A 15,692-nucleotide genomic window follows, 5' to 3' on the forward strand; every position below is an offset into this window, starting at 1 on the left:
AACTAATTGGTTTTGGGTAGACAGAATTCATCAAAAAGATAATGTAGGCTGGCCGGTTAAGCTCAGTTGGTTAGAGCGTAGTGTTGATAACACCAAGGTCCAGGATTCAATCCCTGTGGCCAGCTAGCTCCCAAAACAAACAAAAAAAACAATCTATTAAAAGAGGGAAAGATGTTTAAGTTAGTAAATAGAAATAAAATTAATTAAGGGCTGGCCTGTGGCTCACTCAGGAGAGTTCTGTGCTGATAACACCAAGGCCACGGGTTCGGATCCTATATAGGGATGGCCAGTTAGCTCACTGGTTGAGCGTGGTGCTGACAACACCAAGCCAAGGGTTAAGATCCCCTTACTGGTCATCTTTAAAAAAAAAAAAGAAAAAAGAAATAAAATTAAGGCAGTAAATGCAGGGAATCTGTACAGGTCAGTGAGGTCTGTGGAGAATGAAACAAAATGAGAAAGAACAGAATATTTTGCAATCTTGGAACCACAGGAATGAGAAGGGCAGTATCAGAGCTCAACCAAGTAGAATCAAGGTCTCAGCAAAGATGGAATTATTGTGCACTGCTCTTAGTTGCCCTGGTAATAACCTTTTTTTAAAAAATTGTGTTAAAAAACATATAACAAAATTTACCATCTTAACCATTTTTAAATGTATAGTTCAGTAGTGTTAAGTGTATTCACATTGTTGTGAAATAGATCTCCAGGACTTTTTCATCTTGCAAACCTCAAATTGAAACTCTAAACATTAAATACTAACTCCTACTTCCCCCCTCTCCCCAGCCCCTGGTAACTACCATTCTACTTTCTGTGAATTTGACTTTAGATACCTCATAAGTGGAATCATACAGTGTTTGTCTTTTTGCAACTGCTTTATTTCACTTAGCATAACATCCTTAAGGTTCATCTGTGTTATAGCATGTGACAGGATTTTCTTCCTTTTTAAGGCTGAATGATATTCCACTGTGTTTATATACCACATTGTATTTATCTGTTCATTTGTTGATGGATGCTTGGGTTGCTTCCATCTTTTGACGATTGTGAGTAATGCTGCTGTGAACATGGGAGTACAAATATCTCTTTGAAACCCTGCTTTCAGTTCTGTTGGATGTATACCCAGAAGTAGAATTGCAGCATCATATTGTAGTTCTATTTTTAATTTTCGATGAACCTCCATATTGTTTTCCGTAGTGGTTGCATCATTTTACAATCCCACTAACAGTGCACGAGGGTTCCAGTTTCTCCACATCCTTACCAACACTTACCATTTTGTTTTTTTGATTGTAGCCATCCTGATGGGTGTGAGGTCATTCATCGTGGTTTTGATTTCATTTCTCTGATTATGAGTGCTGTTGACATCTTTTTTTTTTTTTTTTTTTTTTTTTAAAAGATGACCGGTAAGGGGATCTCAACCCTTGGCCTGGTGTTGTCAGCACCACGCTCAGCCAGCGAGCAAACCAGCCATCCCTATATAGGATCCGAACCCGTGGCCTTGGTGTTATCAGCACCGCACTCTACCAAGTGAGCCACGGGCCGGCCTCTGTTGACATCTTTTCATATGGTTGTTAGCCATCTTTTCATATCCTTGTACATTATCTTTGGAGAAATGTCTATTCAAGTCTTTTGCCCATTTTTTAATCGGGTTGTTTTTTTTTTATTGTTCAGTTATAGGAGTTCTTTTTATATTTTGGGTATTAACCCCTTATCAGATACATGATTTGCACTATTTTCTTCCATTCCGTAGGTTGCCTTTTCACTCTGTTCACTGTGTCCTTTGATGCACACATTTTTAAAAAAAGTTTGATGTAGGGGCTGGCCCGTGGCTCACTTGGGAGAGTGTGGTGCTGATAACACCAAGGCCATGGGTCTGGATCCGTGTATAGGGATGGCCAGTTAGCTCACTTGGGAGAGTGTGGTGCAGACAACACCAAGTCAAGGGTTAAGATCCCCTTACCGATCACCTTTTTACTAGACAGGCGCTTTAACCAGCTAAGCCACGGAGCCCGCATCCGATCACCTTTTTAAAAAAAATAAAAAGTTTGACGTAGTCCCATTTGTCTATTTGTGCTTTTTGTTGCCTGTGCTTTTGGTGTCATAACCAAGAAATCATTGCTAAATCTAATGTCATGAAGATTTTCTGTATGTTTTCTTCTAGGAATTGTATAGTTTTGGGTCTTATATTTAGGTCTTTAATTCATTTTGTGTTAATTTTTGTATATTTTGTAAGGTAGGGGTCCAACTTCATTCTTTTGCAATGCGGACATCCAATTTTCTCAACATCATTGTTGAAGAGACTATCCTTTTACCATTGAGTGGTTTGGGCACACTTGTCAAGATCATTTAATCATATATGGAAGGGTTCATTTCTGGGTTCTCTGTTTTATTTCATTGGTCTGTATGTATCTTTATGCCAGTACCATTCTGTTTTTGATTACCGTAGCTTTGTAATTTATTTTAAATCAGGAAGTGTGATTCATCCAACTGTGTTCTTTTTTCAAAATTGTTTTGGCTATTTGGGGTCCCTTGAGATTCCTTGTGAATTTTAGGATGAAATTTTCTATTTCTGCAAAAAAATGCCATGGATATAACCTTTTAAATGAATTATAATGAAAACCACATGTAAATGATGTAAATAATAATTAAGAGAGCGATAAATGGCCTAGTTAGCTGCACTTTAGGGGAGAGTCTGGGGTTGAGCTGGGGGTGGGGGTGGGTGGTATCAAGAGGGAAAACCTAAGATCAGTATAAAAAGGATTAAACTGGTCAAAGGAGCACCAACACTTATGAAGATTAAAGGTACCTAAAGTTTTTCAGTAGTTTGATCTCAACAAGTACCAATGAATCGAGTTATTAGAAATCTCACCTATCTACCTGTAGCATTAATACTTAGGCATGTTCTTTTGGTGACCTACGTAAGTCATCTGAGTATTTTAGCAATGATCCCCATTAGCTGCATACTATTTGTTGCTCTCCTCTCCCCTTGCTTTGGCCCAGGAAGCTGTAGCCCATTCAGAGTGGGTAACAGAAGCAGAACTGAGAATAATTCTCAAAAGTTCACATGTGGTGAAAAACAAAATGGAGATTATATCAAGTTAGAGGGCTGGCCAGTTAGCTCGCTTGGTTAGAGTGTGGTGCTGGTAACACCAAAGTCAAGGGTCAGATCCCCTTACTGGCCAGCCACCAAAAAAAAAGAAATGAAAAATAAATTAGGAGAAAATATCAGACTGGAAGAATACTATGAGCCTGCATATCATTTTTATCACTTTGTTTTGCAAAGAAAAAAACATGCTCACGACAGCCTCTTGTTCTTCCTTAGGAGTTTTATAAAAGAAAGCAGGAGACTTCCTTAGTGGTTCCCAGCATGCAAAAGGATGATTCATTCACGTAACACTAGGACTTAATATGGCTTAGATGTGAAGCACATTCCCTATTCTTAGGAATTCGATGAAACTCTTGTTATCAGAGGATATTCTCTCCTTACACGAAAGGGAGGAGAAATGGATTGTAACCATGCCACCCTTACCGACAACTTAATTCTCGTGACAGGGAGTTGGAGAGAGTCAAATATTAAATCTTATTGAGGTCCTACCGTTTTACAGATGCTGCTGCATTTGCTCACTATACTTGTAAAGAACTAAGAGTATCTTTTGGTATTATTTATTCTGAGATTTGGTATTATTCAAAAAAATCTTGTTCTTAATCTGCCTTATATGATATGGATCCTTATGTTAATGAAACTTTTGTGTATTTGCAGAGCTTTGGATGTTCTGAAGTATCAGGAAGTTGACATGGACTTACTAGCCAAGGCTGTTCCAGAGCCCTTGATGAAGTATACTAACTGTAGAGAGCTAGCTAAAAGACTGAAAATAGAAGGTAAACAATCATTTTTTACTTAAGATCCCTGTATACTCTCTTTTCCATTTGTGAAAATTATGAATGGACAGCAGATTCATGAAGACCCCTATGCCAAGAGGAGCCATTATTACCACAGGATAAGCATAGTGGTAGGCTCAGGTTCCACTTTTAACATGATTCTCAGGTGATTTGTGTGCAAATTTCAAGTTTGAGGAGTGCTACGTAAAGCCCTCTGTTAAAAAAAAACTAACTTATTTTTTTACCTTGAGCTTCCATTTTACATGCTCCCAACCTAATGTTCTAATAATGAAAAATCATAATACTATCTTTGGCTTTGACAGTGTATTGGAATAGCCTAGCATTGGCAAATATTTATTTTGTATCAGGCAAAGAAATCCAGAATATTTATTTTAATACAAGTCGTTTTTTCCTGGAGTGGAAAATTATATAGTAAAAAAGGCAGGGAACAGGGTGATACGGAGAAAAGGGTAGGAAAAGTTGCATGATGGTGTGCTCTTCAAACAGGAAGACTTTAAGCTCCTTGGAGACTGGCCAGGGTGGTGATAATAGTGTGTTCCTCCTAGCAGTGGTGTTTTCTTTCAGTTCCACAGAGGTCTATCACCTTTGGCTATACATGTAGCACATGACCCAAGTACTACCTACCATCCTATCACACAAGTTTACAAAAGTCTAGCAACAAAAGGAAACTCACCAGAAACTCTAGAATTGTTCTTCTAAATGATCAAACAATAGTAATATATGTATTAATGTACTAGAAGTAATATTGACCTTTTATTTCACCATCATGATTTCTCTGTTAAATAAAAATTACCAATTAAACATTTAGGGCTGTTAGCACATGGAAAAGGTGATTAAGTTATATATTTTAAACTTGATTTGCAATTTTACTCTATTCAGTGAATCACTGGGTTCAGGTTAGAATAATCCAGAACCGTTATCATTAACTTGTTTATGGGAAATCCTGACTTCAGCCATGGAGTAGCTTGTTCTTTAAAGATTGTGGCATGTATCCAAAAAACTTAAAAATTAAAAAAAAGACTCTAGGGCCGGCCCATGGCTCACTTGGGAGAGCGTGGTGCTGACAACACCAAGTCAAGGGTTAAGATCCCCTTATTGGTCATCTTTTTAAAAAATAAAATAAAATAAATTAAAAATAAAAAAAAGTACTCTAGTATCTATCCATGGCTTAAAAGAAACCACACTGAATTAAAATATAACACATATCAGTGATTTTCAAATTGATACTTGGATTCCCCCACCACTAGACAAATTTCTTGAGAGTAGAAATCAATTTCAGATTCTTCTTTGTTATCGCTCTTGTTTTGCTATATATATTTGTTCCAACCAAGATTTGCACTGACAGGGAAATCAAAATTTTTTTTTACTTTTATTTTTCCAGATATTTGAAATGAAAAGGACATGCATTAAACTACCACACAGAATGTATAGTTAGTGTGAAAGATACTTACCTGATTTTAGTCTCTGTTTCCTCTTCTGCCAAAGGAAACACCCACCTCACCTGCCTCATGATGTTGAGATGAGTGTTGAATGAGATGATGCATGTAATAGCTCTTTGGAAACTGTAAAAGGCTATATACAAATGTAAGTTGGTAGTATAATCTGGGTATCATAACATAATTCTAATTTTGTTCACCAGCCACTTATGAATCAGTAGTGTCCCATCAGCTACAAGAAATCAGGGAAGTTCAGCAAGATGAAGCCCTCCAACTGCCAAAAGACTTAGATTATTTGACTATCAGGGATGTGTCCTTGTCTGATGAAGTTCGAGAGAAACTCCATTTCAGTCGCCCACAGACGGTAAGAAAACAGGCAGTAGAATAAGAACAAATTATAAAGAGCCAGTGCTTTAATTTTTTAAACCTGGTCATATATAACTAATGTTTTATTTAATCGTAAGAAACTTAATCTCATATTTTCCTATATCTCTGTGTATGATAGATGTTGGTATGTCTCTGTGAGAGATTATAAAGCTTTGTCTAAATAATTTGCTGGAATAACCTGGAGTCAAAAATTGGTTTGATTGTAGTCCCAACTGTGTGCTAAACCATCAGTGCAAACTAGTATATATGCAGAGCTAGAAAAAAACCACACTAGGTGAAAATATAACACATATTAGTAGTTTCTAAACCACTACTTGCATCCCTTTCTAGAGGTTCCATAATGTTGCCTTGGAAGCTAATGTGAGGAAGAGGGGAGCCAGAGCTCCCCTACCCCATGCATCAGCCTAATGTGTATGTGTGTGTACGCAGGCGCACACACACGTGTACATTTGTATTTGCAAACAAAAACCCTTTATTATATGGTATATAGATAGTATTGGGCTTCTAATAAATGTTTAGAGACTGATAGGCTATATTTATTGATGCACATTTTTCCATATTTTAACATGTCTAAAATTAGGTTGTATCTTAAAAGTTGATGGTATATCATAGTTTAATGGGCAGTATTTTTTTCTTTTTTTTACAAAAGATGACTTGTAAAGGGAAGGGGATCTTAACCCTTGACTTAGTGTTGTCAGCACCACACTCTCCCAAGTGAGCTGACCAGCCATCCCTATATAGGGATCCGAACCCATGGCCTTGGTGTTATCAGCACCACACTCTCCCAAGTGAGCCATGGGCCGGCCCTGGCAGTATTTTTTTTAGTAGTGGTTCATAAGATAAAGGGGCATTTTACAAAAACATAGTCTCTAAAAAAAATATATTTGAAAAACTATTTTTAATCCGGTATAACATGGTATTCTTAGCAATCATGGAAACCAGGCAAATAGGCCTTAAATTTTATTACTCTGTCCCCTCCTATTGATTTAGGTTATATTTTTATGGATAATCATAGGCTGCACTGCCCAACACGATAGCCACTAGCCAAATGTGGCCATTTACATTAATTAATATTTTATTGAATTTAAAATTCAGCTCTTTAGTCTTACTAGCCACATTTCAAATGTCTAGTAGCTACATGTGACTAGTGGCTACCATATTGGACAGCGCATTATCACAGTGCAAATGTTCCCCCCCCCAATCTATCTATTTATTTATTTATTTATGTTTTGGGTTTTTTTAATTGGTTATGAATATTCATGGGGTACAAAGCAAATTGTCACCATTTGTGCCTAAGATGTGATGGCCAGATCCATACTGGCAGCATGTCCATTACCACAAATTGTGATTATACTCTGTGTCCCCCACCCAATTATCACCTCAGTAATCCCTGACTTCCCTCCCCATCCCCCTTTCCCCATTCCACTTTGTACCCTAGGTATGTTCTCTCCCTCTGCAAGTCCAACGCACCACTGTGGTCTTTCTTTCCTTTCTTCTTTAGTTCTTAGCTCCCACTTATGAGAGAGTACATACAGTATTTATCCCTCTGTGCTTTGCTTATTTCACTCAACATAAGTTTCTCCAAGCTCATCCATGTTGTTGCAAATGGGAGTATTTCATTCTTTTTTATGGCAGAGTAGTATTCCATCGTGTATATATACCACATGTTCCTTACCCAATCGTCCATTGATGGACATTTAGGTTGGTTCCATATCTTGGCTATTGTGAACAGAGCTGAGATGCACATGGGAGTGTAGGTATCCCTTTGACACGATGATTTCCATTCCTTTGCGTATATACCCAGAAGTGGGATTGCTGGATCATATGGAGGATCTATCTGTAGTTGTCTGAGAAACCTCCATACTGTTTTCCATAGCAGTTGTTCTAATTTACAGTCCCACCAACAGTGTAGAAGAGTTCCCTTCTCTCCACATCCTCACCAGCATTAGAAAATTTCAACAACAAAAAGACAAAATTTCCATCATCATAGAAAGTTCAGTTGGACAGCACTGGTCATAAGGAGTTCACAACCCCTTAGCCACAATTTCAAAATACAAAAAACTCTGACAAAAGTTTGCCACAGACTCATTTCATAGCAAAACTGATCTCAATTGACTTGAGACTATTTGGTCTTTATACCACTTAGAGTGAATATCCATACATTTCACTGTAAAAATACACTGCAGAAATGTTAATGGGATTAACATTGTGGGTTGCTGCCCCACACATCACTGAGGATGTTACATTATGTACAATATATACACCTAATTTCAAAAACATGCGACCTCAGATTTCAAATAAGGGACTATGGGCCTATGTTTGAAGAAAAGAATTTTATTACAATTTTTCTTAGTTTAATGGAAAAAGTAGGTACTCAAACATCTACTTTACAAGGTTGTTTTGAAGATAAGATAATAATTATGAAAATATTTGTATAAACATTACATGGGTTGTATTTAGGAGGAAAATAAATGTGATTTGACATAGCTCATTTATGTTTCTCTTGTGGTTTTAATGCTTAGATTGGGGCTGCTAGTCGTATACCTGGAGTGACACCTGCTGCCATCATCAATCTGCTCAGATTTGTGAAGACCACTCAGCAAAGACCACCATTTGGGCAATGAATGAATTGCCCAAAATTGATCAATACTTATGTGATACAGACAAACTTCGAGAGAGTTGTAGCTTTCAGTTCATAGAAGACTTTTAAAGAGTATGTGAATAATTTAATCAATATTAGAGATAAGAACTATTTAGCACCTGTTAAAATAGCTTTTATTAGGTTATTGTGGGTTTGTCATTAATTCATGAAGAGGACAGAGATTATAATTAGATATTTTTGTTGTAAGCAATTTATACTCTTTCTCTCAGGAGCTCTAACACTGAGAACTCACTCATATAACTTTATGTAATGTTCATCAAAGAGAGATATAGTAAACCTAAAAGTAAGCCTGAAAAAAATCTCAATTTGCAGATGTGCCTAAAGACTTTGCCCATTAAGTGTACCAGTTTAAAAGTCTTATCTTTCAACATGTTTTGAAAGTTAGTAATCTTATGCCTGGTTATACTAGGTTAGGAAGCAGTACCTAAGCCCTCAAATTCTTAGGCCTAATTAGGGGCTGGCTGGTTAGCTCAGTTGGTTAGAGCATGGTGTTGTAACACCAAAGTCAAGGGTTTGGATCTCCGTACCCACCAGCTGCTGAAAAGAAGGAAAAAAGAAATCTCGGACCTAAAAATGTGAGACCATAGAAAATCATCCACAGTCATTCAGCTAATTTCCTATATTGGAATGTAGTATGTAGCGGGAAAGTTGACTTCTAAGATGTCTGTACTTATTCAGGAAATTCTCACCAATAATTTTTTTGAAAATTAATGAGAGGAGGGCTAGCCAGTTAGCTCAGTTGGTTAGAGCATGGTGTTAATAACACCAGGGTCAAGGATTTGGATTCCCATACTCACCAGCTGCCAAAAAAAAAAGAAAGAAAGAAAGAAAGAAAATTAGTGAAATCCCTATAAAATAGAAAGATTGGAAATTACTATTGTTTCCTGTCATCCACAGTGTGGAATCTTATTTGGTAACCTGGTTAAGGGAGAATAAAGTAGTTACTTTATATCATATAATAAAGATATTTTCTTATGAAACTGTCTTGGTCATGATTTCTTAACACTGAAGAAAGATCCATAGTAACTAGTGAGTAGTGTTGCCCTGTTTTTAAGTCAGAATTGACAGAAAAACCAGAATAGTGCTGGTACCCCTCTTCCGCTCTAGTACTTCAATGGTATGTGGTCACTAGGGTTGCAGTGGGATGACCAGCCCTTTGGCTGGCTCCTCAGATACCTCCACATTTCTGGATAGACTCGGAGATAAATACAGCCAAATGGGCCAGAGGGCCCTGCTTGTCCCTGGATTACTAATCCAGATCTCTGATGTCAGCCTAGGGAGAAGCTCATGTGTCAGTTTCAGGCCCAAGCAGGTACTTAGGAGAGTTTCAAGGGCCCCTAAGTCACTTTGACTACAAATCCTTATGTTAAGCCTGATTATGGGTGTGAGGCAATCAAATATCTTGTTGCTATAACTGCATATAACCACCTGGATGTAGCTCAGTTTTCATGGATTTGTTTTATCTAATTTTAGTCTTTCCAGAAAGCAGTCAGATCAGTAACAAGTAAAAGGTATTTGTAATGCTGGATCATTTAGCAATAATGAATTCTTTTTAATACTTGATTTAGTAATTTCAAAAGGTAAGTAACTTTTCCTTTAGTCATTGTTGCTATTCCTGGGCAAAATTCTTACTACAGAGACAATATTAATTATAATACCATATTGTTTATATATTTATAAAAGAAGGTATTTTGTGCTACCTGTTTAGCCCAAGAAGGGAAATCACTGTTTTTAATTTTTTTTTCTTCTGATTAAATATAGGAGTAAAAGCAACAAATGAGATGCCCATTGAATGGAATATAACAAGAATTTATTTTGAGGGAACGGAAAGTTCCTAAATGCTTTGGGAGGTTTTGACAGCTGCAATTTGGGCCTAATGACACTACACATATAACTTTAGGTTTGTAATACTATTCTACTACAGTAGTAACTTTCTCACTGAAAATTGTTTGATGGAAAACATTTACTTTAGGTTCTGTCACTCGCTTTAGGATGTGAAACCTCTTTAAATCCACACTTACACATGTTAACTTATACAGAATTACATCACTTAAAATAATATTTCAAAACAGCCTATCATCTGGTGCTGCTAGCCAGAAGTGCTACAGAAAATGATGCCCTAGGAAAAAATCAACAAAAACTGTAAACTTACTCAATCCAGGTTCTTCACAGAAATCCCCCATCACTGACAATAGTCAGCTTCTAACAAAACTTGGCTATACTTGTGATTTCCACTCACCACAGACCACACTGCCTAGTAGTTGGAAAAGCCAGTACTGAAATTCATTTCAGCACCAAAATAAAAAGGAAAGGCTAAGAAACACTAAGCATTTGTAAAGTAATTGGGGGAGGGAGGATGGAGATAGGGACCTATGCTAAATAAACCATTATGGCCTTGAATATGAAGTTCCTTTATAGCCAAGAATTTGAATTTTATCACTGATTGTTTTGAAAATATTTCGTCATTTTTAAATCTTAACCTACATTGGAGTAGCCATGGCTTTTCCACTTCAGAAATTTCAACACCTAGAAGAATGCCTCATCCAGACTTACTCAGGAATATCAGGAAAGCCACCAACAGAGACTAGGGGCTTATTCAGAGCTGACAGAGTTGAAAATGAACTGTTCCTCCTAGACTCCCTCTCTATAATGCTTCTGTTGTACTTATTTCACTCCACCTTAATTTTTAATATCTGACTACCTTAAGACATAAGCCTCTCGAGTGTAGGCAGCAGCATAGTTGTGGAAACCCATGCTTTTTGAATGAATTAATGAATATTATTAAAGGCAAGAGATGGTTAACGCTAAAACTCAAGTGCGGAATTAAATGAGATGTGACACAAATATTAAGAACTACGTACTTTTGTGTTTGCCTTTCTCTGTCTCCATAACCCTTGTCTTCATATTCTTTTCTGCTTCATTTCCTCCATATCTTCCTGCCCATCCCTGCTTTTCACTGTCTAACCTGAAATTGAATATTAATGATAGTCATTTTATTTATTAAGCAGGTTTTTATTTTGTTTTTCTTAGTTTAAAAGCCAGATGAAGGACACAAACAACAGAGTGAAAAGGCAGCCTGTGTAATGGAAGAATGGTTAATAATCAGAATATATGCAGAATCCCTACAATTCAAAAAACAAAAAATAACCCCATTAAAAAAATGGGCAAAGAGGGGCTGGCCAGTTACTCAGTTAGTTAGACCAGTGCTTGTAACACCAAGGTCCAGGGTTCAATCCCTGTTCCAGCCAACCTAAAAAAAATTTTTAATTTTTTTTAATTTTAAAAAAAGTTTTAAAAATGAATACATTTTTTAAATGGGCAAAGGACTTGACATTTTTCCAAAGATATACAAATGGCCAGTAACCACATGAAAAGGTGTTCATCATCACTAATCATCAGAGAAATGCAAACTGAAACCACAAGATACATCTCATACCCATTAGGATGGCTATTGTCAAATAAACAGAAAATAAATGTTGGCTGGCAAAGATGTGGAGAAATTGGAACCCTTGTGCACTGTTGATGGAAATGTAAAATGGGAAGCCGCTGTGGAAAAAAATGTGGAGGTTCCTCAAAATATTAAATACATAGAATGAATTAAAAAAGAATAAAAAAAATTAAATTCATAGAATTACCACATGATGCTACAATTCCATTTCTGGGTATACATCCAAAAAATTTGAAAGCAGGGTCTCAAAGATATTTGTTCACTCATGTTCATAGCAGCATTATTCACAACAGCCAAAAAGTGGAAGCAACCCAAGTGTCCATAACAGATGAGTGAATTAACATAGAGTGGTACATAAATGCAATGTAATATTAATCCACCTTAAAAAGGAAAGAAATTCAGACACATGCTTCAACATGGATAAACTTTTAAAGTTGTCAAGGGCTGGGAGTAGGGGGAATGGGAAATTTTGTTTTTAACCCCCTCTCCCCCAAAATTAATGGGTACAAAATTTCAGTCTTGCAAGATGAAAAGAGTTCTGGAAATGGTTGGCAGTGATGCTTGCACAATAATTTGTATTAAATGTCTGTCACTGAACTGTACATTTAAAATGGTTAAGGTAGAAAATTCTATGTTGTGTGTTTTTACTTTTTTTTTTTTGATGCCGGCCAGTTTGGGGATCTGATCTCATGACCTTGGTGTTATAATACCACACTCTAACCAACTGAGCTAGCCAGCCAACCCCATTACTGACTTTTTTTAAAAGCCAGTTGAATTAATCTGTATGTTAATCCTCCAAACCTATTTTGTTTATGTATTAATAATTTATCCCTCCTTACAGAAATAACATAGTAGAGGCATTTTAAAGTAAAACAGAACAGTTTAAGATTAAAGATCAATAGAAGAAAGGCAGATTACACTTAAATGTTAAATCCCAGCTCTGAGTTCCTTGTCAAGGGGACCAGGAGAAAATTTTTTCCTATCACTAAAATCTAGGAGAAATTTATCACATGACCCCCTTAAGGGAAACAATACCTTCATTAGTGATTTTCTAAAAGATAATAGTAGCTACTAAATAAATGTTTGTGTACCAGATACAAAGTTAAGTGTTTTAAATATGTTATTTCATTTAACCCATGATAAAGCTGTTCTCATTCCAGAGACAAGGAAAACAAGACTCAGAGTTTATTAGTAACTTGCCTATGATAAACACTGCTTGTTGTCTTCCCAATAGCAAAGTCTGTCTGCTGCACTCTTCCTTCTCAAAAGAATTGGGATTTTATTCACTCTTCTCTGTAGCTCCAGAAGCTAAATCTTCATTTCTTTGAACCAATCTCAATCATTGCAGTTCCCCCAGTATTTCCAGTCTAGGCCTGAGGCTGGGGTGCAAACTGACACAGTGAATTGTAAAGGGAGTTTTGTTGGTGTCTTCTTTCCCCTTAAAAAGGGCACTTCTTTTTGAGATGATGAAAATATTCCAAAATGAGATTATGGTGATGATTTCACAACTCTGTGAAGATACTAAAGAGCATTGACTTGTACACTTTAAAAGAGTGAATTTTATAGTATGCAGCATATATCAACAAAGGTGTTATTTAGAAAAAAAAAATAATAGAATGTATGATTGGCAAGCCTTCGAGTAATGATTCTCAAACCTGGTTGGACATCAGAATTCCCAATAGAGCTTGTAAAAAAAAAAATGTAGATAGTCAAGCTTTACCCCAAGTAATTCTGATTCGGTTGGCCTGAGGAGGGCTTAGCATCTATATTTAACAAGCTCCATAAGTTATTCTATGCCCAGCCAACTGTGAGAACCACTGGCTTGTCTCCACAAATATCCATTGTCACAGCTGCTTTTGGCAGAAACCGGATTACAATTAATTTACCAGTGTGTGCTGGCTCAGGAATCCAAAACATAAACAATCTGTATTGTTGATTGAAGTACTAACAGCAGTTCAGTTGTGCAAAAAGCTGGATTCACATTCTATCATAAAAATTCAAGGGCTGGCCAGTTAGCTCAGTTGGTTAGAGTGTGGTGTTATAACACCAAGGTCAAGGATTTGGATCCCCATACTGGCCAGCACCAAAAAAAAAAAAAAAAAAAAGCCGAAAGGAAAACCATTTCACCTTGCAATGAGAGGTGGGCTCTGATGATTTCTTGACAAGACCACATTTTTTTCAAACCTAAGTGTTGGGACTGCTTGAATACCTGGACAGGTATAAGTTGAGACCCTATGATTTTATGCCAAAGGAAAGGACGCAATTATTTTGACCTAGAACCTCATTTGACTGTCACTGACCAAAATCAACACTTTCCAAATTGCTGGGTGCAATTCATTAGTAGGTCATGACATTTTTGTCATAGGTAGTTAAGTACTATTCTCGTAAATGTTTGTTTCAGTAAATCACACACTAATCAATCACCAATTTTAAGATACACATTTTTCCATATTTTAACATCTTTAAATTGATGTATATCCTATAATCAATGGCACCTCCCAATTATAATTGTCAGCATTTGCAATTTCCAATTGAAAACATCTTAGATGCAATGAAATAGTATGTGTGTTTGTATTGTGTGCAATATAAAATATAATTCTTACTGTGGATCACAGCTAAAAGTTTGAAAAACACTGATCTGTTTAAATAGCACTACTCCCTGATAGGGAAAACTCAATACGTTAGGATTCTTTTATATCCTATTCTTAACTGTGTTCCTCAAAGGAATTTTTCTAAAAAGTCTTTTTAAAAAGTAAAATCCTATTTGTCTTTTCCTACGTTCTGATTTTAGAGGTATAACTTAGCTGGCTAAGTGATGTGATTAAGGTCTAACTGCAAGTCCTGTTGAGCATGGATCTCAGATCTTTTGGCTTCACAATACCTTCTGCCGCTTTCAGTGAGCTTTTTCATCCTAAGGATGAGAAGTCCTCTATTGGATAAAAAGTTTCTCCATCCCTCCTAAACAATCTAGGATAGAAGTCTGTATCTCTTAATTTAACCTTCAATCCCCACTCTCACCTTTTGTAGCCATTTGATATTAAGCATTTACAGAGTTGCCATGTTTAATGAGCCATTATAGCACTCAGTCTACTTTAAAGGTTATCTCCGAGTTTAGAGGCTGCAGGGAAATTTAGAGTGTGAATTTCACTTCGGACAGTTCCCTCTTGCAGACTTCTTATACTTGAAGACAATAATAATTTCTTAGTGTTTTCTAGGCTAAAAAACAATTTTTAATCCAGTGCCTCATAATTAAAGTCATTTTAGTCTTTAATTATGTTGGTTGCTCTTGTAATTCTCTTTCAGAGTTGTTCTACCCTCTATTACTTTTTTTGCGGCTGGCCAGTACAGGGAGGTGTACACCCTTTAAAACATGGACAATCCAAATTTAAAATAGCACATTAAGATACATAAAAACAAACAAAAAAACACACACTGCCTAAATTTAAAAGGAAACATTTCTAGAATATACTGTATTGCAGTACAAGACCAGACTCTGCTCTTTGTGTGTGTTCATGTGTGTGTGTGTGGTGTTTCAAGCAATAAAAGAAAACTTGAATTTTCTAGTTTCCAATTTCACAAGAAACAACCTCAAAGAGGGCAATTTAACTAAGCTTTCAAAGCCAGCTATTAATTACATCTCTGAAGAAAAACACCCATCAGCAGTTATACAAAATAAAGAGAAGCTGAGTTTCAAGAAACACATCCTTAACCTCAGTATAAAGACTCAGTTATGAGAAAATGTTTTGTACCCAACCATAACTAAATAAAAAACCACCTCATTTCTCCTTAGACATTTACTAAGTTGTGAGTTCTATACAGAATCCTGTAAGAGGCTCAACAAAGTCCAAAGTGTCAATCAAGAAGGTAT

The 15,692-nt window shown here is 36.4% G+C and overlaps 1 protein-coding gene across 1 annotated transcript in view; it reads left to right on the forward strand.

Annotated features, from left to right (window-relative positions):
• Positions 1 to 9,356, forward strand: part of MTO1 (mitochondrial tRNA translation optimization 1) — a 30,753-nt gene extending 21,397 nt beyond the window's left edge. The window contains exons 10-12 of the mRNA XM_063096967.1: positions 3,752 to 3,870; positions 5,531 to 5,691; positions 8,237 to 9,356. Coding sequence (XP_062953037.1) covers positions 3,752 to 3,870; positions 5,531 to 5,691; positions 8,237 to 8,338 — 382 coding nt within the window. The 3' untranslated portion in view covers positions 8,339 to 9,356. The remainder of the gene's footprint in view (positions 1 to 3,751; positions 3,871 to 5,530; positions 5,692 to 8,236) is intronic.
• Positions 9,357 to 15,692: the final 6,336 nt, after the last annotated feature.

The sequence above is a fragment of the Cynocephalus volans genome, chromosome 5, assembly GCF_027409185.1.
Source record: "Cynocephalus volans isolate mCynVol1 chromosome 5, mCynVol1.pri, whole genome shotgun sequence".
Classification (NCBI taxonomy): domain Eukaryota; kingdom Metazoa; phylum Chordata; class Mammalia; order Dermoptera; family Cynocephalidae; genus Cynocephalus; species Cynocephalus volans.